This window comes from Galendromus occidentalis, unplaced genomic scaffold (genome assembly GCF_000255335.2).
Source record: "Galendromus occidentalis unplaced genomic scaffold, Mocc_1.1 scf7180000077530, whole genome shotgun sequence".
Classification (NCBI taxonomy): Eukaryota; Metazoa; Arthropoda; class Arachnida; order Mesostigmata; family Phytoseiidae; genus Galendromus; species Galendromus occidentalis.
Window position 1 is genome coordinate 1,939,470 of NW_003805518.1, and position 22,766 is coordinate 1,962,235.

Consider the following 22,766-nt stretch of genomic DNA (forward strand, 5'->3'; position numbering starts at 1 on the left):
CAAACGAAACTTCTGGATTCGCTCAATCCTTTTGAAGCGCTAAAATCAGCCGATGATCCTCAGCATACTCCTCAGCTCCTATTAGTCGAATCCCTCGACAGTCGGATTCAGGGGGAACAGTAATTAATCCATTCAGGAAATTATATTGGGGACGGGTTCCCCCGCCGCAACAGAATGACCCCCAAACGATCCTCCGCTCGAGAATTCGACGGGAAAACGCGCACATGGATTCTGAGGATGGTGAAACTAACTAGAAATCTTCCCGATGCCGGATTGTGTCTGCTGCTCCAAAGGGTAGCTTACATTCAGATTTAGGTTTCCAACGCTCGACAACCCCCGTATTCTTCAAGGCTAAATCATAGTGCATCGAATTCTATCGATTTCCGAAACCAGGGAGGTTCTTAACTTTCCCCTTCCAAGAAGTTCTCGGGCGAGCGTCAGCGCATGCTCCCTTTTCCGGATACCTCCGGACGACTGAGGATTTTATCCTGGGATGGGCTGTCGAAAAAAACGAATAACCGCTCCGTGTTGGCGGAGCGGAAACTGCGCAGAAGCTATGGCGCCTCGATTCGCGTGTTGGCAGCCAGAATAGTTTTGGACAAAAGAACCAGCAAACGTCCATGGTGGCAGGTCGTCAGTGTGTTGTATTCGCAATTGAGGATAACTTGCCTCTAATAGAGGCTAGGGATGATTTATGGTGGAAGAGTTTCGGGGAGAGAGTTCGTGACTTCTGGACGGGAGTCCCAGCTCGCGCTCGATGCCATACCTGCCAAAAAGCTATTCAGAGACCCTATGTGTCCGGGACAAGAAACAGTTTTAGTCGAAAAATGTCGAGCGAATTTCCGGGGAGAAATGTGGACGATGTTATTCGATCGATTCGACTTGGGCTGTCAGGCTGTCTCAATGACCGGCGGTTAGTTTACAGATGAAGACCCTCCTTCTCTTCGAGGGGCCCTCCGAGCCGCCCACAACGTTTCTTATAGCGGTCGGGACTTCTCACGATTCTCGCGAGATGAAAAACCATCTTAGCTTACTCCTTGACTGGTCGATCGAGCCGAGAAAAGTTTCCGGCAGGACCCCAAGAGATCATAGCGTCAAACTCTCGCAGTCTTGGCCCCTACCCCTGGCGTCCAGCGATCCGTGATTGAAATGATCACCGATATCTATCGCCCGTATTGATGACGATCGTCTTTTCATTTGAATTCGCGGACCGATAAGGTTCGCGATTGGAGGCGTTCGAAAAGCGGCAACGTGTGACATCGATCACGAATCTGTAAACTCCAATTAGGTACTGATTTTGGAGAGACGATCGACGTGTTGCACGTCGCGTCGTTAGCGCCGAAGAGCCCTTTCGCTTATCGGATGTCCAAGCCAAGCGTAACTATCCGCTGTCCGGTCTTCTATTTTGGTCTTATTGTATCTGAGCACCAGCTGGCTCAAACTAGTCAAGACGGCAGAGAGCGCGAGATCACTCTCGAATTTGATATAAACAAACCTACTGTCGATGACATGACTGACGATCCCATCTTCCTATCCGGAGTCTCAAGGAATTCCGGGGTGGACTTGTTGATCATGGCAAAGTGCTGCCTAATCAGGGAGACGTTTGTTTACATCGTCTCTAGATAGTGCTTCGGTGTCTCACGGCTTGAGACTGTCAGAATTCGTGGCCCTTAAACCATCCTCTCTCTATTCACGTTCCCGGAAGTTTTTCTGTTTCCTGATTATTTCTTTCCTGACTCCGTCGGGATAGTCAGTCCTTAGATCGAGCAAACGAGTCGACGATGGGCGAGGTATCTGTGTCGAAGACTTGTTCGAGCGCGTGCTCATAGCCAACTGCGCGAAAAGTCATCCTGCTGGCTTGCCAGATCGACAAACGACGACGCGATCGGAGTTCGCGTGATTCTGAATGATGGTCCGAATGAAGCTCGGAAATCATTGAAGGATCCGAGGCCTGAAATGGTACCCCATTATTCGGGTGATTTTTTTCAATGCGTATCCTTGGTCCTCCATAGAAAACGTTTCTCTATCCTGCCTTGATCTTCGACCGAGTTCCGCTTGCGCCGTTCTCGACTCTTTTTCGGGAAATCTGTCCGAACCCTCGACTTCTTCTGCCTGAGTGAAGTTCCCCGCTTTAAACCATCACTCGGCGATCAGACGAGGCGACGCATCCGAGGTCATTTTCTTATGCGAGAAACTTGGACCGCTGTTGCCAGATAAGGGATCTATGTCTGAAACTCGATGACTCAACTCGAAAGCAGGAGTTGCGGTTGCCATTTCCCAGGAATATGTCGCTTGTCCGAGAGATACATATCAGAGCTACTCCAGAAGGAGATTTTGATCTTCAGACTTCAGTTGAAGGAGAGAAATTCTGAGACAGAAATTTTCTTCATTTCAGATTCTTGGGTTGAACTCTACTATGCGGCGTCGCATCCCTCAACCCCCCCGATCATTCCACCTTATCAGATCGAGCAGCTATTGCTAGAAGCTCAAAGAGAATCGAATCAAAGTTCGCTGAAAAATTCCGGATATTGCTCACCGCGTACACCGAAAAGCCTCGCAAGCAATCTGTCCATGCATGACGATGTGAGTACGACTAAATCCGATCTGCAGAGTACTGACCCTTCGCTTGATTGACCCGAGTTCGACGATGGATTGGATATCTAGCAAGTTTCTTCCTCCTTATAGGCTCTGCCGCACAAAGACGCCGACCCGAACGATTGGCTCTGGGACTGGAGTGGGAGACCCGACTCCGTATCAGCCCGTGACCTGAAATACGGTGCCATCGGAAAAACAAACCTGTCCTTGAGACACTCTCGCATGATACGCAAAGGAGTTCTCTCGGAAATGGTTCCCCTTTTCGTGATGTCGAACATCATTTCCATCATAATCGGGGCCGGAATCGGGCTATTCTTCGGGAAGCGGTGGAGCAACCGTGGCATGTCATTCATAGGTCTCGATTGAGAACACACAAGCGCGCCGGGCATCGGAAGCCCTCCCGATCGTTCACGGGAGTGTGGAACCTTGCCCCGCACCAAAGACGTCGTGATGATGAACATAGAATAGGGGATCTTCTCTGGATAGGTCAACTGGATAGTCTTTCTACATTTCTCGTTTCATCTGATTCCCTCGATGATGAAATGAGCCTCACTCCCCATGGAGTTCCGATAATTCTGGCATTCGAGCAAGAGCCGAGTTTCGACACCAGCGAGTTTCCCAAGCAGATGGAAGCTCTGATTGTGCAACTTTGTTACTGTCCAGTCGGTGTCCAACATGTATTTAATTTCGTCTGCCGAGCGCAGATATCACCGCTGTGTGGTTCAGTTCCGAGTTTAGAGATTCAGAAGTCCGTCTCGGATGCCCAAGGATCCCCTGGATTATACAGCGTCATTTTCAGCCGTGGAGTCTCTCAGAGTTATGATGAGAAGTTCAACCGGAGCTTCGTATCCATTCTATTCTCGCATATCTACACCTACACCCCGAAAGTAACTCGTCTCGATGAAGAGATTGACGGGAAACGTTCCAGAAGAGACCGTTGCGAGCAAGCTTCTGTCGCTCATGAACAACGGCAGATTTTTCCCGATATTGAAATCCGCGAACATCGTGCGAGGTTCGCATGGTGTACATACTCTTCTTCGTCTGGTAATGGTAATTGATCTAGAAAAGACATTAGTGAAATTCGTGGTTTTGAAGCGACAACTCGCTGATCAGTCGAGTTGAATCGAATGGTATCGCTCGATGGGGCGATACCATGGGTTGACTTGCAGTGCCATCACCGAAACTGGGAGACAACTCCAGGAGCTACATCGGAACGAAATCGCTCCGATGAAAAAATTCACAGTGCGAAATCGATCAAAATGGAAGGAAAATCGAGTCTATCAATTTTTCGGCTTCAGCTCGACGTGCGGCACGCGCATATCAAGTACTCGAGATGTACATTAATCTGTGGGATAGACGAGCGAGAAAAGCTCAGCATTCGTGCATAAACAAGGAATCTGGGTCTCAATGACCCGGATTGCGGAGCGAAAAGAGAAAAAAATCGAAGATTTTGTGCACGAGAACAGCATTCATTCGAATGATCGCTTGCTTCCTCTCATCGTATAAATACTGGATATCCATATTCTACATCTACTACTGTGCGACTATAAGTGCAACGTTTAATACCCAATAAAAACAATTTGTACTATTTCACGGAATATTTCACTCATTATTCCTCTCCCCTATGTACAATGTCACACATCAGCGACGCATGCGATGATTATTCGTGTGTTCGGAGATTCGAGTGGTCTACCGCCTCGGCTCCGTGAACTGCTATCGAACGTTACGGGATTCAGTCGCGACTGACTCCGAAAAGTTTCACGAGACCCGCATCTCGTTCACGGTCTTCCCCAGTTCCGTATTTGTCATCGCAGGCGAAAGCCAGTAAGTACCTCTTCGGATGCCAGGCTACTGAGAAGGTGGATGCCTTGACCGGAATTTGGTAGATGAGATCACCTGAAAAAATATTCTCCCTCAGAAGTTGCAATGCTTCTATCAACGCGAGTATCTATCAAGCTCTCTTGCGGATCTGAGCCCGCAGCTTCCGCGTCCACAGAAAAAAAATGGAGAATAGCCACCCACCTGTCTCAACGTGAGCGATATCCACAATGAGATCCTCAGAGGCAGATGCTATTAGCTTGCCGTCGTGACTGAAGCTCAAGGTTCTGACGGGCCAGTCAAGCCTGAGAAATCGGAAGACGCATGGATTAGGCGAGGTTCAAAAAACGCTGCCGACTCACCACCATGAGCTCTCAAGGGGGTACGTTGCGCGAGGAGTTTCCCTAAGAGCTCATTTTCCGAAAATACACACGGCGGCGGGGAGCTTTTCCGAACGGTTCGTAGATCGCTCGGAATCCTAGCAGACCATACCTGTTGAAAGTCCGCAGACAGATGAGTTCATTGACGTCCCACAATGAGACGAGCGCGTCGGAGCTCCCAGTCGCGAAATATTTCCCCGTGGGATCGAATTGAACGCATATGCAATTCGAAGGGTGAGCTTGCAATACTTGGACCAACGCCATATCTGGGTAACTGGAAAGCGCGGTGATTTCAGAAAGCGACCCAGAACTTTTCCCAGTCGAGCGAGGCCATGCCCCAATCGACCGCAAGCAACCAAATATTCCATGAAATCATCGGACGACACCTTGCTGCGACCGGGAATTCCCGCGCCTTACCTGTATATGTGTATGCAACCGAGGCCACTCGTGAGGAAAAAGAATTGCCCTGTTTTATCCCACGACATTTCGTTCACCTCGAACTTGAATTGTTGTTCCTTGCGGATCTTGAAGGATGCTACATCGATGAAGCTCACAAGATCTTCTTTGTTCCCAATGGCAATCGTCTGCCCGTCTGGTGACCAGCATATATTTATGTTCTCCCCCTTAGTTGCAACGCTGTGAGTGGCTTTCGGTTGACGGGCGTCCCACATTTTGACGGTTTTGTCCACCGACGCTGTGGCTAGAACCTCAACTTGTTTTGGATGCCAACACAGCTGATCCACAGAGTCCGAATGACCGCGAAGGGTTGTGTCTTTACTCTGCAGGACGAGAGATCGAGTAAATCATTCGATTCCACTGCCGGGCATGGGTCTTCCCCTCGCTGAATATCCTCCATGTTCACTTACGAGGCGGTCTTTGTCGAGGGTGAAGATTGTCACCGTCTTATCGAGGCTGCCTGACGCCAGTTTTCGACCGTCCTGATTCCATGATACACAGTGTACCTTCAGACTATGAACGCCGAACTCTTTGACGCGATCGTTCTGAGCGAAATACTTCCGCAAAGATATCACGTCCGGAGTGGAAGCCCCGAAAGTCATCTTCGATCTTCGCCGTTATCTTATCTGCGGATGAACAAATCTGAGTTACTGAGTGAGTCCGGGTCCGGTACGAGAACCTGGACTAGCAGACATTCATGCCGAAAGGAGTGAATCTCTGGAGCTATTTAGATTTTCGAGCCCACCGGGGAGCTTTATTCCGATCCAACCCCTGGTCTTGACACAAACTCCCTACCTCAGCATGAAATTTCGACAGGATGATAACGAGCCAGCAGCGAAAAAATTTTGTTCGAAAATCGCTGAAACAGCCAACCGGTAAAGCATGCGAGAGAGAGAAGGGGTAAACAAAAACAAATGGAATCGCCCAGACACCCGCTGGAACATACGCTGTGTCCTGCCATTGACTTTGACAGATAAAGACGTGAAGTCCACCCGTTCCACAATCAGTTCTCCGAACTGTATCAGTCTGGCCTCCGGATGACTCTATACGAAAAGTGATCTGCGGCGACCAGTCAATGTTTTGAGGCCTCAAAATAGTTCGTGGCGAGAATACTCGCTTCATTGATCCGCGACTGAAGCTCCAGCACGGGTTGATACCTCCGAACATGTAAGATTAGGCTGACCTTATGGGGAGGCAGAGCTCTCCGGATCAAACCTTTGACCGGGTTCAGAAGACTTATGTGATCCGACTGCGATCCCGGAACTTTCGATGACACTTATGCGTCCAGCACCCATCGGTAGCGATTTCGACTGACCGGGATGGCTCTCATTCCAGAGGCAAGATGATAAAAGCAATTCTGGTCTTCAATAATCACGGCAAGCCGAGGCTCAGCAAATTCTACTGTCGCTACAGCGAAGACGAACAGCAACAAATCGTCCGTGAGACTTTCCAGCTCGTTTCGAAACGTGAGGACAATGTGTGCAATTTCCTCGAGGGGGGAACCCTCATCGGAGGCAGCGATTACAAATTGATTTACCGTCACTATGCAACTCTGTTCTTCGTGTTCTGCGTCGATTCCTCCGAGAGTGAACTTGGGATTCTTGATCTCATTCAGGTGAGTGGCTTGCTCCTAAGAGCTGAGAATCCGGTAGAGTGAAATAAAAATTCCCAGGCTGCTCGATGGAAAACCACTATCAGGAGCCTTGAAGTTCTTCTCCCCATCCCTCAAGGTATTCGTGGAGACGCTCGACAAGTGTTTTGAAAATGTGTGCGAGCTGGACCTGATCTTCCATGTGGATAAAGTTCACTACATTCTCAACGAGCTGGTCATGGGTGGCATGGTCCTCGAAACGAACATGGGGGAAATCATCACCAGGATCGAGGAGCAAAGCAAAATCGAACGCCAAGAAAACGGACTCAGTGTTTCCGCAGTCAAAAACATCAATATAGGACAACAGATTAAGGACATCAAACTGCCGGATCTACCCTCTATCGGTAACTTAAAATTTTGATACTCGGTGTCACTCTAATCGTGGACCTGTGATCCTCGTTTCTCATGGTACCTCCCGCACCGTCGCAAACTTCCGGAAGAGAGGTCCTCCATACCTCGAATTCCATGCTGCTGAACATCGCATTCCGTACGCCGGCGCCCTCTGATTCTGTCTGTATTCAAGCGAATCAGAGAGTGTCACTTGCATGCCGGGAAAAGGGATCATTGAACGAGCGATTCCGGCGAAGGGAGAGTTGATACGAGACCATGTGCTAAGGTTCTCATCCTGAAGGTGAAGTGTGTACAGTTCATAAGGCTCATGCAAGGGAACGTTTCTCTTTCTGAGGCAGCAGCGTTTCGCGGCCGAACGGAAGCAATAAAGCTCAGTGAGATTGTCTGTGAGTGTTTTGTCATTAATTCCGGTGGGGCTCAGTGTACGCTGTCCATATATTCCCATCAATCAATCATTCATTCATTCATTTGGTGAGTACGGATGCGCTTTTCGAGCTCAACGCACGTTTTATCATTGAATACTTCTTCATCGTCCATCTGATCTATCGGAATCTGCTCGCAGCTTCATAACCTAAATGTCATTCTCGCATTTTGTGGGTATTTCGGAGTCTGCGAATGTCCTTGAGCACGGGGTCAGTGGGAGCGCACGCTTCGGGCCAACGAAGGGAGCCGTTTTTGTTCATTGCCCAGTGTTCCTGAAGTAAATCTAAAAAAGTGAATTGAACGGAGATACTACGAAAGCTAACCTTCTGTATTTCAGACAAGACCAAATTTGCGATCCTGAGAACTATGAAAGGACGAGACAGCGAGCACACATTCCTTAATTGAGCATACACACAGTGTCTCGACCTCACCAACATTTGATAATCAAGCGATCGCATCCGAGAGAGCTGTCGCTGAGCGGTACTGGTGATGATTATTACTTACCTCTACAATTCGGGAGCCTTTTTTCCCAAATGCATCTTCCCGGAACTTAGGCTAAGCGTCTCTTGATCATTATTTTGTTATTCGGAGTCGCTTTCATCTAAACCCCAATAAAACAATTCGACTCAATCGAGTTAGCTCGCAACCTTGCTACAGTTCCCTAATCAAGAAAAACACTTTTCTCTGATCACACATGTATTACTCCGATAGAAAAACAGACTTATCGGTATCAGGCTTCAAGATGTTATCTAAATAGAACGTTGTGAAATAGTCTAGCAAATTAATGTTATGATAATGTATACCTCGACTGAAACATCGTCCCCTTTCCGAACTTCTCCAGTGGGACGATCTACTCCTCCCACGATGGGCTCCCCGTGGGAATGGCGATCCGGCGATCGTGATCATGGAGTCGGGGGGAAGCACAAATTTATAGCGTCCAATGACGGAGCTAATTCAGTGGTCGACAAAGTCTCTGAATGCTTTCTTGATTCAGAGTTTGGATATTGGAATTCCCGGGCATGGTGACCCGTGGTCGTTCTTCCTCCTTACTAGATATCCGTGAGCCGTATTGTTGGTGACTCGCTCGCAAAGCAGGGTAACCAAGTCTCCGGACTCGATCTTCGCCACAGCTTTCCGGAGTCGAACTTTCATCAAGGCTCGCGGAGCGCTCTGTGCCACTGCTGTCGGTGCATAGTACACCAGAGGGGCTTCGGTGTGCCCTGGCAAGTCGATGAATTCAACTCGGTGCCGATTCGCAGATTCGGCGGGAGCGGTTCCGATGATACCTCTATGCAACGCTCCTTTACTCAGCGCAAGCACCAACATTTGGGGTTTCACATCGTCGTGAGGGATAGCCGAAGGTAGAACGTTCATTTCGTCAAGAGCTCTCCGAACACGCCTCAGCGATGGATAGTGAGAGCACACCATCTCCGTGCGCGAAACCACGTGCATCACCTGCAATGAAGCACAAAACCCTCAGGAAGCGTCTACCGTGGCGCCCCGCGGAGTCCGGAAGATTCCTTCGACAATGTTCTAGAGGACTCTGAGCGAACTTGTGGTGTGAGAGTGTGTGAGACCAATAGTGTTCGTATTCACGCACCAGAAGCTCAGTAAGGAAACATCGAGTGCCGATCATTTCGAGCAGCAAATCATTCGGTGGTCTCCCCAAAATCGGCTGAGGCTCTTTTTCGGACGTGGGACGACTAGTCGGCGGAGGATGAGTCCCACCGAGCTCGATTCGCGAGAGCCTCTCGCGTGCTCTCTCTTCGTCCTCGCAGGAACTCCCAGTGCGCAGACGGACGTCACCGGGAAACACAATGACTCCTGGGTCAGCGGGGCCTCTGGATGGGATCCCTTCAAGATGAGGTTGTCCATTGGAGGTCGGCTCGGAAGTCGGTGCGCAAGGTTCAAGTTCGCCCGCTCGGTCCTCGGATAGAGAACCTTTCGCTGATGTGGCAGTGAGTCGTTCGAGACACGTGATTGTCACGAAGTCATCTCTCAAGTTGGTCTCGGTCGGAGTCTCCAACTCGATACGGATCTGGAAGTTCACGGATTCAGAACGATTAGGTCTTACTGATGATGGTCGATTCGTCTAAATGTGATGTCAGATGCGTGCAAATCAGTTATAAGGGTCAATGAGGACTCAGCTATGTCTCGACTTACTCCGTACGCTGGTACTTGCCGGAATTTCTCGGGGAGCACAAATAAATTACGTCTCGAATAGCACTCCCGTATTCCGTAGTCCAGGAGGAAAACGTCCACGAAGCTGCCTGTCGCGTTGAGAACTATTCCTGGAGGGGGGAGGCGAAAATGATTGACGAAGTGCCAGGATTTTTTCGTGATCGACCTCGCTGGGGCTCATGATTCAAGGGAATGATTCTGCAGCACCTACCTCTCGTGAAAGTTCTGTCCCATTGCACCACAACAAGGAGATCCCTACGGATATTATTCGTCCTTTTCAAGTAGTGTCGATTTTTCCGAAGATCCGCTTCGAGCGACTCGTACGTGTCCTTCGGCTTCCTCGCGAGATAACCTTCCAGGAAATCTCGACCCTGATTGAGAACCAGGACCGATTCCGTGGAATTGAGGACGACGGGCGGCGTCCCGATCTCGTACGCGTCGATTCGCATCCTCGATTGAGTACTTTATTGCTTAACGAGGCAGCGTATCGACTTCCGACACCGCGAAAGCGCCATCAAGCGAGAATTGAGAATGCTTCGAGATCCTATAACAAAAAATGGCGGAGGTACAGCGACGAATTGAACATTCAGCGTAAGCGTAAACAAGCCGAAAGGCGCGCCGCCCCGGCGGCGCATTCGTCCAGCGCACAGACAGTGCATAAGTTCGAATTCACAGTTTCAGGAGCGGCCGCTGAAGCAACGGTTCTGAGATGAGCGGGAGAAAAGTCTTTGAGATCCGAGCGGCCTCCGACCGTGTATGATCGCGATCCCCATCAATTCATCGCGGGCGTCTTATAGATGGCGCAGGCTCGAAGATTGTGCATTCCGTAGTAGATTCTCCTTTTTCTTGGTAAGGGTCGCGACTGCTCATTCTCGATAAGGGACTCGGTGGTTTTTCCGCGGAAGCCCCCACGGAGGCCCGCGCATAACCCGAATATCCTTACTCGAACCTACGATCCTCGATTGATGATGCTCGAAATCCCAGGGGCTTGGTCGAACATCTCGAATGTTCCACCGCCGCACATTGGAAATCGAATCGACTTAAGAAGCTCTCAATTATTCTCCTTCCGGCTGATCTTCGATTATCGTTACTCAATGTTACGAATCGTCACGAAAGAGCGGTTACGACGTCTGCTTATCTGGGTACCCAAAGAGAGGATTGGAGAATCGGCAGCGATTCAGATGAATTCGACCCAAAGTTCACTTTCCGGTCAACAATAGAGGGCGAAAACCTTGCTGGCTCGGTCTGGGCCATTCCCTCTCAAAAGCTCCCGGATTCGTTCCTTTCAATTGCTCATTCTCTCCTCTCGTTCCTTGAAAACTTCGTTTACATCGTCGATTCCCTACGACAAGGTCAGTTCATACGTCTACGCCGGGAATGTGCGAGTAATGGCTTTTCACCATTCCGGCTCATGGCATTTCAACGAAGTCCGTTTCGTCTGTGAGAGCGGATCGCAGTCGAGTTGGACATCCATTGTCTTCTCGATCTCCAACTGTTTCTGATCTCCTGATTGGAGCCCAGGGCCTGCATTATCGAGAGTCGACGCTCGGACTGCGGTTCCGAGTCGAGCTTGTCCGGACCCTTCTCCGTTGTCGAGCTCCAGGCTACAGCGGCCAGCTGAGAAGGGATGAACAAGGAATTGAGAGTTCCGATGATCAGAGCCTTCGATTTACGCTTTCCTCATCATCAGTTACGTTCATGGAGCAATTCCGGGAGCTCGGGCCGGTCACCGATGCTGGAGATATACAGCGAATGATGACAGCTTCGTCGAGTTGGAGGTTGGAGAGGAATGTGAGACGGAAGTGCAGCCCTTCGAACATTTCATCGTGATGGAGAATGTCTCAGATGGTCCCAGATGGTCCCTTTCGGTTTTGGAAACAGCCCGTCTCCGAAATCTACGAGTATCCCGCCATATAGTTCACCGCTTAATCATTCCGAGATGATTTCCGGTATTGACCATTGACCGGATTGGATCTCGAAGCTCGTCGTCTTCAGAATACAGTTGGGGTCTCAAACGTTTGTCAATCGTTCTGCGTTCTCGGAAAAGTCCCGAATGATTCCGTACACCTGGGAAGCGATTTTCTCTCGATTCGCGCCGTCGGAGAGAACTCTTCCCTAGGAATTTTCTGACTCCCTTCCGAATCTAAGGAGCTCGAAAGCTGTCACAGTGACAGCTTCCGAGCTGAGAGATACCGGAGCGAACCTCATGATTTCCGTTCTTGCTCCAGCCTTCATCTGTGAGCTGTAAAAGTGGTTCTGAAAACCTAAGTTCGTAGTTCGGCGGAAGTCAGTCGAAAACCAAAAATCGAATTACCACGATCTCCCTTCCAGGTTACGATGAGTCATTCGGAATGTATCGAGAGGTTTTTTGTTTTGTTTAGGCGAGTTTCGATTCGTCGCCTGCTCATCCGATGGGATCGAATGTTCCGGCGACGGGTCTTCCGCGCCAGTTCGCGGATGAGCGAGCGTGAGAGATCCTCAGCTATATCGGGGGGCTCTGAAGCGTTCTAATTCTGACTCTCCGAACGATCGGAGGTTTGAATGCGGGCGGAGAACTTAGAAGCCTGTTCTCCTTCCCCCCTTTGCGAGAGAGTACTTACTTATTTAGGAGACGTGCACTACTTTCCAAAATGCGTGAGTGTTCAGGAATAACTTTGCTTGTGTAGTCCCCCTGATTTCTCCGCGAACGTCTCATTCTCTCAGAGGAGCCTTGGTTCGCGTTTTTTCACGCTCTCTATCACCGAACGGGATCGCGACAAGTTTCCGTCGCGAGGAACGTCCCGTGAGTCCGTTTCTGAATCCCTGTGGAGCTCGAGCGGTTTGATTTATTGGATATTCGAACTGGGTGTTCCCCGATCGGTATCTCCCGCACGATCCCCGGCAATACGTATTGACGCGGTGACCAGACCGTTGTGGCCAGTCGAACCAGACTGAGGCGGGGTTATGATCTACTCGTCTTCCAATTCACCTTGTTCCGCAAGCGTCAGATGAGAAATCTCTCCATACTGTATCGCCGATTCGAGGTCGGGGTTGGTCTAGATGTCTAGATCATGTGAATTTTTTCCAATCGAGTCGACCTCGTCCCGATGGAATGAAATCCTGTCAATTGGGCGCTCTGAGCAAAGTAGCGAGAACCCTTCGATCGGAGAGCGGAAACTTCGTCTCAACTAACGCACAGGATGGGAATATCTAATTCCATCCTCTGTCAAATTCATGCCCCATCTCAAAGTCTCTTACCGCAGGTGACTGAAGTTTCGGGTGCGGAGACCCTGAGACAGTTTCCTCGACGGTATAAGCGCACCCTGAAAATTCAAGATGCAGACCTATCAGCCCGCGTACAGATATCAAGCCCATGCCGATCGGTGAGTTAGTGCTCCAACAATCTGATCAAGACGGTGCCCTGATCGATGTATCTTGCAATCTCATGGACTCAACCACGACACGCTCTCTTCAACGTCCAGGAGCATTGAATGGGCTCATAGTGTTTAACAGGCAGCAGATACCGGCAGCTCCTCTCAGTCTCACCGGATAGACATGAGTTCTCCCCGAGATTTCGAGAATATGGCTGCTGGATGAGGGTGGTTTTAGCTATGGCTTCCTTCACTGGTCCCTGTTTGCAAAATTGGTAGCAGATTTGCTGCAAATACCTCTAAAATATTTCTTGGAAGATTCGCGGTTCTTCGACAATCCCTCACTTAGTCGAACACACCCCGTCTTGATTTCTGATGTCATTTTTGAGTGATGCAGCTTCTTCGATGGGAAAACTGGGTATCTAGACCACGAGAGAGAAATGTCGCGGAACCAAGCGATTGCGAAGCGTACAAACACATGCAGCCGATAAAGTTCTGTTACCGATCTGTCTGCAAAAATTGTCGCTTCACGAAACCAGGTGGCAGAATATCCAGCAAAGGGATGCGATCCAGGTTCTCTACCATGCCAAAGGTCAACTGGAAACCACTCTCGAATGCATAGGGTGCTTCCGAGGTGCACTGCCGACGCTGAGAATCACTGACGACGCGCTACTCCAGGTGAATTCCCCGGTTAACAGTACCCTCTCCTCATGTTTCGTACTGTTACTATCCTCATGAAGAACTCAACTTGTAGGTACTAGTAGCAGGGCCTGGGTAGTGACGCCTTCAGAGGGATATTCCTTGTGGATGCTCTCTATCAACGTTTGCCATATCTCTGATCAGATAATTTTTTTCACCGTGACTTCTCGTAGATCAAACATACGGTACATCAAGTTAATGCAGCGATGGACACGATGCGCCATTGCCTGAGGGACATAAGCTTCGATCCGAGGAATCAATGGCCACAACCCATCGCTCCTTTCGCGGCAGTGAGTTCCCTCATCTTAGGAGTCAGGAGGAAAGATTGAGCATCTTAAGATAGGCAAACATATTGATTAGCTCTGCATAGTTATATATATGATTGAAAATCGCCGTGGAGCTGATATCATACATTTTTCTAGCCAATTCCTCCGGGTTTGATGTCGACACCTTTCCTCATACCCCCGATCGGCGCTGGCCATGCCTTCTCAGCTTCGGGCCGTCCTCGACAAGAACATGGCAAAGTCTTCGAATCGCAGACTTTCTCGAGAACAGATACGCGTATGAACGACGCAGCAAAAGTAGATGCGTCTGTCCCGGGTTCCACATTCATGGATTTCAGAGCAGAAAATTATTTTTCATTCCACCAAGAGAAATCCCGCACTCCTGATGGGTCGATCATGAGTGTCAGCTCTTCGAATGCGGACAAGCCGAGCGACAGCACCAGCCATCTGACCGACTGCGATCGGATCCCCGAAAGAATGCCGGTGACATGCTCGGCCACTGATGTCTCGGACTCGATTGCAGGACCGAGTACGGAGCCTGAAGAAACCTCGAAGCCGATTTCTGACCCAATCCCGGCGACAGATGCGGATCCTCATGCGGAAGCAACTCCCGAGGGTGTACTGGTGAACCTGCGAGACGAGAATCAATTGGATTCCGACGATGATACGGATGAAAGGCCAAATCATGTACTCGAGCAGTCTCGAGTCTCAGATCCCGATAAAATAATCGAGCTGGAGCTCGCCGCTCGACCGAGGGCTTCCTCCCTCGACCCCGACGGCGATCTCGGATTCTGTTCGACCCGAGATTCGAGCTCCGATTCCGGCCGGGAGAAGATCGCGGAAACATCCAACGATGGCTCATCTCCATCGATCACAAATGTGACTCAACCGTGCGAGGAGCGAGATCAATCTTTGAGCTTCATTGGTGACGATAGTTTAGGAATGACCTCCGACGGGGAGCTGCCGGAAATCGTGGCTAGGACTCCGACACAGATGTCAGCATCGGGCTCCGAACTAGACGCCGTCCTGAAAGGGAGCCCTGACTCGTCAATTTCGCTAGAGGAACCCCTCCTAGAGAGCAGAGGCCACGGCGATTTCTCCCTCGCAGCCGACAGCGGCATATCGCATCAGACCACCAAGTATCGCAGCGGGCGGGAGTCTAACCACTCCAACGGATCGATCGATGGCTTCTGCTCACCTGTTCTGAGCGAAGCCAATACTCTGACGAACGCTCAGATGTGTCCACAACTCTACGAGATCGACGAACTGGCGCGATCGCTGGAAAAGCGATGGTCGCTGAACGATATGATGGCCGAACTTGTTATTGAAGACGTTCCATTACGCAATGTTCCGAAGTCCGGCTCGAAACCAGAGGACATCAGAGAGTTTCGTATTCCACCACCGATGGAGCACGTCGAGGCTGTTGTGAGTTACGCCTCGGAAAAGAGCCTTTACGTTCAACTTTTGCTGGACGAAAAAGACATTTTGGCGCTCGATGGAGCGGTGAGTCCGTTTCCTTAGTCCGGGGATGGCATGGTCGATTCACGATCTGCCAGACTGAATTGCGCAGTTTGCCAGAACTCACGATGTTTATCGCGCCTTTCGATCCACAGATACAGAGCGGCGGGAGCTCGCCTCCTCTCAAGTTTTTTGAAGTTCAGCCCGGAGATTTCGTGCTGTGCCAATACGAAGTCGACGACCGATTCTACCGTGCTCGACTTCTGAGAGCGAGAGGTGACGACAAATTCGAAGTTCGCTTCGTAGATTATGGGAACAGATGCGTTGCTTCGGTGAAGAACATGAGGAGACTCCCGGAGAATTTACGCGATCTCGGTCGTTCCGCAATCAAATGCGACTTCTCTCAGAATCTGCGAGCGAATGCCGCGGCCCTCAAGCAGACCTTGCAGGTAAATGCTCGGAGAGAATCTCCTGAAGAATCGTTCGAAATCCGGGCGACTCATCCGAAGACCTCACCGTAACACGAAGCGATGCCTGAGATTTTTTAAAACAAATCCCTCGTCTCAGGAAATTTCTGAAGAAAGCTATTTCCTCGTCTGCTTCGACAAGAAGTACCGGGACCGGGATCCTAGAAGCCCAATCTTTACTATAATCGACGCTCAGCGCGTGGATGGTTCACCACTGTTGCAAATCCCGACTCAAAAGGTGAGAATTTTCTCGGGAACCCCACGGCGGATACCAAGTCCGAGCGACGATCATCAGCGCTTCTCTTGCAGAGTCTCGGTCCGGTAGATTCCAAGTTGTTGGTTCGAAACTTGGAATTGAAAGCCCATGGATTGGCAAGCGTCGATCTGATGGAAGATCTTGACCACATGTCGACAGTCGTTGATCGAATCAATGACCTACCGCCTCTGCCTTGCGGCAAGATAAACGCGAGGGTATGTGTTCTGACGCTTGATTGTCGACGGATTTGAGCCCCATCTCTGGGATTCTCACTGGAGCCCTTCAGCTGTGGAGATATAGCCTCTCGTTCCATTCTCAGGTAGGTTCTCTGGTCGTCTACGAAGGACAACGTGCGGAAATAATCTGGGTTATGCCCGGTGAGCTGGTCTCTCTCGAACTAATCGACGACCCGCGGAAGAAGCTGGAGAATATACGTTTAGAAAATTGTCGCGCCTTGCCTTTAGCAGCCATCGATATTCCACCAGCCGCTCCACGGATGGTTCGTGTTGAAAAGCTCGAGGTGAGTTCTTGCCATCGCGTCAATGAAGTTCTGGAGACAGCAACTCCAGTCGGCCGGATATTGGACTACCTCGCGTACTCGATGTTGAAGAAAGAATTCTCGACTTTCAGAGTGTCGAGAAGCTCCGAGGACTTTGTCCGCTGGAATCGGGAATCGAGATGATCGTCGTGGGAGCAGGTGTTCCGCCAGTGGTGAAGTTCCCCTGCGTCGAGTGACTTGAATCTCAATATACTCCCGGAAAGGATTCTTCGTCGGGGAATACCCATAACTTATTCTAAGACGTTCTACTATTGCGCGCAAATGAATAGTACTTATTGTGGAATAAATTGAGTTGTAATCGATGGTTTGCGCGACTCCATCGCTGGAGTTCCGTAATAGTTGCCGTACCCTGCAATGCAAAAAGGCAATGCGTCGATAAATACGCGTCGCCCCACGCATCGGAGCTGGGCTCGATTTTTTTCCGGTACAGGCCTCGAGCCTAGTCGATCAGCATTGGTGAAGCCTGATTGATTGAAGAATTGATCGATGGAAGACGCATCGGTGGTTGCTACGGGGGCCCGCAATCACTTGCGATCTCACATGGCAGATCAGACTCTCGCTACATACTACCTCTTTTTCAAAGCATCTTTTCTCCGTGCGAATCAAAACACGTATGCATCTAGTCAATCTCGGCGATTGTGGGATAGCTTGCGTCTCCCAGTGAGGGGGGAATAAGGAGCCTTCGATGTGAGCTGACTTCCTGCAGTCAGACGAGGTCTGTAATGATCTGACTCGACGCTTTGATCGGAGTTCAGAATACACAAAACCAGGAGAACGCGAAACTTGATTTCTCCGACGACAAATCTCAATATATTCGGTACAGCTCGAACCCGAGCGGAGCTCCCGAACTCGAGGGTAAACAGGGAATTTTCCGTGTCCGCGCCCAAGGCTGCAACACCCGTAAACTCCAGGGAGTGATCGGCTACAAGCAATGTTCTGGGAGATTATCTGTGCGAGAGATGAGATGATTACGTCCACGAATGGGATAATTTACGATGGATCGACCCGCCGCGGCGAACTCGTCTCTCTGTCGTGGCGGAACTTCGGCTTGTGAATAACTATCCCCATTTTCAAGCCCGCGGTCGGGGTTGCGATATGAAACAACGGTTTTCATTCACTCATGACGAGAAGCGGGTATTCGATGTGTTGATAAGCAAGCATCACTTATATCACACGTTTGGGGTCTGTCGTGGTTACTGATGCATATCACCATCCTGCATCCCCCTGCGTGAGATCAGCAAACTGTAGATCTGCACAAATCGGACGGTTCGCGGTAGCTCTTTGTTGAGCAGACCCGGTATCTGGTCGAGGGGTTCGGTCCCTTCCGGTCGCCAGTGCTTATTGCGTTTGCCTTGAAGTAATGCGGGTCGACATTGGCCATTTTACATTCCCAACTCTCAATCCAGTTCCAGAAGGCTCCTTCCGTAGTCCGGAACGCTCCTTCCCGCTTAATCAGTGGCGTTGGACCAAGTATTCGATGGACAACGGCGAGTTCGCGAGCAAGAAGACTTATCTGGATCGGGTGAAGGACAAGGGTTCCGCGGATCCGTTGCAGAAACCTCGCTTCCACTTTGTTCAGCGTCTCGAAGTTGACAGGCGGCAGCTTGTCCCAGATCAGGTCGATGCCGTATGATGCCCTCGTGCGACTCCCGAGTCGAAGGGCACACCACGGCTCTCAGAGATAGCAGCTGTGGTCTCAGGATGGAGAATAGACATTGTTGATTGAAATATCGGGGATCAACGTGTTCGAGTTCACCCCTCCAAGGATCTCTGGAAAGAATCGGGTCGACAGCTTGAGGGATCCCGCGCGTCTTCGCGGGCTTCCCAATCGAGTTTCACCCAAGTTGGTAGCCTAGTGGCCGATTTTTTCTCCAATCAAGTATTATGTACGAATGTGCTCACCCTATGATTGGTCTACGAAAACTGAGAGAACATTAAGGACACATGTATATGCACTTGAGGCACAATGTGGAGGTGCCTGTTTCCGCCGGAGCACATTTATTGGAACAGAACTATCCAAAATGGCCATTCGATCCTCCACTTGGGCGTTTTCAATTTTAAATCCTGGCCGACGGTGCGCACCATGAGGCCGCCGCCTGCTTATGGTCGCGATTCGCGATCCGTTCCTTACCCGCACTCCCGAGACATGAATCCATCGACCATGTCGAAGACGTATAGCGGGACCACCACGTGGTCGCTCGGCGAGTCGGTCGATCCCATCTAGCACGATCTCGACGAGGATCTTTTTTTTTTTGAACGAGCAAGATTTATCCTTCACCTGACGCCGAATGCAAAAGTTTCGCACGTAGCATCTTGTCCCGGAGCTTTCTGGTTCGATTCCGTGGTGCCAAAGCAGACTCTCCTCTCTTCGCAGTAATCTTTTTCCGTCTGCCCAGGATCGGGAGCGCTCATTTTCTCCCGCTCACCCCGCTGACCTGCGAATAATGAAATTAACGCAGGGTCCCGGTTGCCTCCGCCAGCTCTATCAAGGCCTCGGATCCCCCGATTCTCGAGTCGGGTCTCCAGGCAGACGTTGTAGACAATCAATTCGACTTCGGGCATCTCTTACCTTGTGGCAACTTCTCTCTTGGGAGCAGCATTCCGTTCCGAGACGCGAGAGGACAGTGTCACCCGACGTTTAGTGGCTCCTGATCCAGCAGGACTAGCGGCATCTCTGCTCTCCGCGGCAAAGAAAGTTTGTTCCGCTGTCGCAACGGGGACTAACCCTCTGGATTCCCACACGACGAGTGCCTCGCACGTCCCAACGCTCCAGGTCTGAAAGAGCATCGCCCGCGCGTGACCGTCCGAGTCGGGAGCTGAACTCGGAATGCCCGCATTCCACGTGTCGCCTGTTGGAACCATCTTCAATGAGGCGGACATGACATTTTCGGGAACGGTCACATCCACACACATTTCGAAGTGCCTGGCGGGGTAGACACCGATGTGCACCGATGTGATGCGCGGCGTCGCCTCAGAAGCCTCTCGACGGTGCCAAATCCTATGATCATCTGTATGAGGCCGCGAACGGGACGACTTCCCACCGGCTTCTTCCCATTCTACTTCCCCTGAGTCCGCATGCCGTAATAAAATGTTTGATCATCATTGAAATGAAAATCCAGAGCCCGAATGCGTCTATCGGAGACCGCTCCTGATTGTTCAGGCTCTTGAAACACTGCCCTGATCGATGTGTGCCAAGTGCCAGGGTTCCAGGAACTCCTCCCCGAGTGCGTCGCCGTCGTCGAACACGGGAAAATCTTCGTCGCTCAGAGCTCCTTCGGACAGGCCTAGAACGACTATGTCCATTCGGCCGTGGAGTCCAGGCGACTTAAGAAGCGAGGTAGAGTCGCGGCCCAACAGAGGTTGAAACATGAAGTCCCGGCCCCCTAGTCGACCTGGAGGTTAGGACTTGAGCCGCTGACCCATGACCGTGATGTGCCTCTACTATGATAGTATTCAATGTTCTCGATGGATTCCTTCTTCACCTTATCCACGCGCGGGCTTCCCCTGGGACTCATCGAGTTCCCTATATAGGCTCCGAAGCGGCCGCGGCCCGTCATTCGAGAGCCACAGCTCTAGACGATCTTTTCCCGCAAATTTTCCCGAGGAGCCCACTAGTCTCTAGTTGACAAAGGACGTCGAGACCGGATGCAGCAGAAATAATTCTAGAAATCGTGTGCTCGGAGATTACCGAGATTCCGAGCAGAGACCGCGATAGATGGGGAAACCGTTGGTTCACATCGCTGAGCACTTGTCAGCACTCTCCTCGGGTCTGACGCGGCTCAAGACTCGTGAGTGGACTACAGCCGTGATCGTCCACTGAAACCCAAAGCTCGGGCTTGATTTCCGTCGCGGCCTATCAGCTACGGATCCAAGGCATCTTCGAGCTCCCACGGACTCTCTGTCGCGGGGGAAGGGGGGGGGCAGGAGGAGCAGCGTGGAAAAGCACGGCGCCCGTCGCGGGCCGCGACTCAGCAATGGCCTAACTCCTTGCACGATTCTCCATCCCCGCTCAAGCAAAGACCGAAACGACATAGCGCCCGTCTGTAGCATTCAGAGTCCAAGACGTTCCGAGTCTTCCGATCTCGCGGGGCGGTCCATTTCGGCTCTCGCGAGTTTTCCTTAAGCTTCTATCTCCCTGGATCTCCGACGTTGCATCATCTGTCACATCATGCATCGGGTACTCGAACGAGGGAGCGAGATGAAGAATAGACTGGTTTATTGTATAGATTTGACTCATTCCTTGAGTCGAAAGAAGGCTAATCGCGCTATGATCCACTATAATCTGATCAATCTCGTTGATCGCCTCCAAACATGAGTTTAGATATTCTTCGAAAAGGTCGATATTTTCTGTGAACTCGAGAAGCTAGACATAATCTGAAATCATGAACGGCCGTCTGAAGCGAGACAGATATACCTACACTACCTACATCGATCGATTCACAACATATGCCGCACGACTCAAGCTGTCGGCGACTCGTCGATCCCCGTTGCGGACTTACGTCTCCCGGGGAAGAAGAAAAGTCCGCCCGGGAGTTTACGGCAGCCGATGCTCCGGAGATACGCCGAAAGTTTCCCGGTATAGCACGGACTCCGAGAGAATAGATTCCGGAACCTAACGATTATGCTGACTAGGTCCAGTTCCTGTCCGGAGAGCAAGGAGAGAAGTCGACCTTTGCATCCAACGTGAACGGAACCATCGGTGGAACAATAGCCCCTCGCAACCAACTGCCTCTCAAACTCTATTTCACTGATGGGTTCAGCCCCACTGAAGTTTTCTTTGAAAGCGCTATACAGGAACTCCAGTGATCGGTCTTCCGTCTCGATCAATCCATCGATGAATAACATCTCTTCCCTTTCAGACCGAGGAGTTGCGAGAGACTCCCGCTCGCATATCGTTGGGCACGGACTCGACAATCCATTGGATTCGGAGTCACCCACGGTGAAGTCGGAGAACGACGACAACTCGCCGTTGACCAAAGCGGGTTCATGCACTTTCTGAGAGCCGTCTGATTCTGATAGTCGCTCGTGGCTCTTGGATCCGTCGTCGCCGGAGTGAATCGCCGTTGGATTCTCCTCGACCTTCTCCGATTTTTCATTCAGGGTTTCGTTCAAAACGACACAGGATTTCTCTACAAGGAATTCCGGGTGACTCCTCAAATATTGCACGAATGTTGGCGCCTCGCTCATGACGGGGGCGTGGAATTTTCTCTGGTACAGCTCCTCCAACCATTTCTCTCTGATACCGGGATTCTGCGAGACCAATTCGAAGAGGCGATGCAGTTGATGTTCGGAGTTCTCAAGGAGCTCCTTCCTCGTCCAGACTGCCTTGACCGGAGTCGGAACTGATTGGTATCTCGCATAAATACCCTCGCTGATAGTGATAACGGTGTCACAATTTTTGAGCTCGTCTAGAGGCAGACTACCGGCGGCCACAGAAATACCCAGTATGCTCTTCAAGAGGGTCGGCAGCTCGTTTTGGTAAACCACACCCGTCCAGAGGACGATTCTTCGCAGGCATTCCAGTAGGAACGTCGAAGATATCTTCTGGTATTTGACCCTCGAATTTTTCATTATTACATTCGGTATCGATTCCATGAGGACGGACCCGTCCGAATGCCCAAGATGGCCGCACGATGACTGCTGAAGAACTTCATCGATACGGCACCACTTTTCCCTCCCTTTGAGGTACAGTAAGATCCGTCTTTGAAGGTATGACAAAGTCCGCAGATCCTCCCAAACTTCAATTCCCAAATCGTTTGGCACAAAGCTCGGTCGGATTCTCCCGCTTGGAAAAGATCGAGCGACTCCAAACCGACTGCATGAAGGCAAGGCGAAACC

At 50.7% G+C, this 22,766-nt stretch overlaps 5 protein-coding genes across 7 annotated transcripts in view; 4 read left to right on the forward strand and 1 right to left on the reverse strand.

Moving 5' to 3' along the window:
* The window catches only part of BNIP3 (BCL2 interacting protein 3), a 7,684-nt gene extending 3,491 nt beyond the window's left edge, over window positions 1–4,193 (forward strand). For all 3 annotated transcript variants that reach the window (XM_018641417.1, XM_003748324.2, XM_003748325.2), the window contains 2 exons: window positions 2,396–2,583; window positions 2,686–4,193. In XM_018641417.1, the coding sequence (XP_018496933.1) occupies window positions 2,396–2,583; window positions 2,686–2,961 (464 nt within the window). In that variant the 3' untranslated portion in view covers window positions 2,962–4,193. The remainder of the gene's footprint in view (window positions 1–2,395; window positions 2,584–2,685) is intronic.
* Window positions 4,194–4,271: 78 nt separating this feature from the next.
* tex (THO complex 3 homolog tex) lies at window positions 4,272–5,851 on the reverse strand. Its single transcript, XM_003748418.1, has 5 exons — window positions 5,660–5,851; window positions 5,211–5,572; window positions 4,906–5,067; window positions 4,618–4,718; window positions 4,272–4,491 (listed from the first exon to the last, which is right to left on the reverse strand). Exons 1-5 carry the CDS (start codon window positions 5,849–5,851, stop codon window positions 4,328–4,330), a joined length of 981 nt encoding a protein of 326 aa, XP_003748466.1. The 3' UTR covers window positions 4,272–4,327.
* A 347-nt stretch (window positions 5,852–6,198) lies between these two features.
* Window positions 6,199–8,182, forward strand: or (AP-3 complex subunit sigma-2 or). The gene is made up of 4 exons (XM_003748326.1): window positions 6,199–6,416; window positions 6,585–6,864; window positions 6,980–7,244; window positions 8,012–8,182. The coding sequence occupies exons 2-4, from the start codon at window positions 6,592–6,594 to the stop codon at window positions 8,077–8,079; spliced, it is 606 nt and encodes a 201-aa protein (XP_003748374.1). The 5' UTR covers window positions 6,199–6,416; window positions 6,585–6,591; the 3' UTR covers window positions 8,080–8,182.
* Window positions 8,183–13,130: 4,948 nt separating this feature from the next.
* LOC100898233 (uncharacterized) lies at window positions 13,131–14,233 on the forward strand. The gene is made up of 3 exons (XM_003748420.1): window positions 13,131–13,217; window positions 13,745–13,883; window positions 14,078–14,233. Exons 1-3 carry the CDS (start codon window positions 13,171–13,173, stop codon window positions 14,231–14,233), a joined length of 342 nt encoding a protein of 113 aa, XP_003748468.1. The 5' UTR covers window positions 13,131–13,170.
* Window positions 14,234–14,549: 316 nt separating this feature from the next.
* Window positions 14,550–17,226, forward strand: LOC100897275 (tudor domain containing protein). Its single transcript, XM_003748328.2, has 6 exons — window positions 14,550–15,691; window positions 15,802–16,095; window positions 16,214–16,351; window positions 16,423–16,584; window positions 16,689–16,889; window positions 17,000–17,226. Exons 1-6 carry the CDS (start codon window positions 14,585–14,587, stop codon window positions 17,102–17,104), a joined length of 2,007 nt encoding a protein of 668 aa, XP_003748376.2. The 5' UTR covers window positions 14,550–14,584; the 3' UTR covers window positions 17,105–17,226.
* The last annotated feature ends 5,540 nt before the right edge of the window (window positions 17,227–22,766 follow it).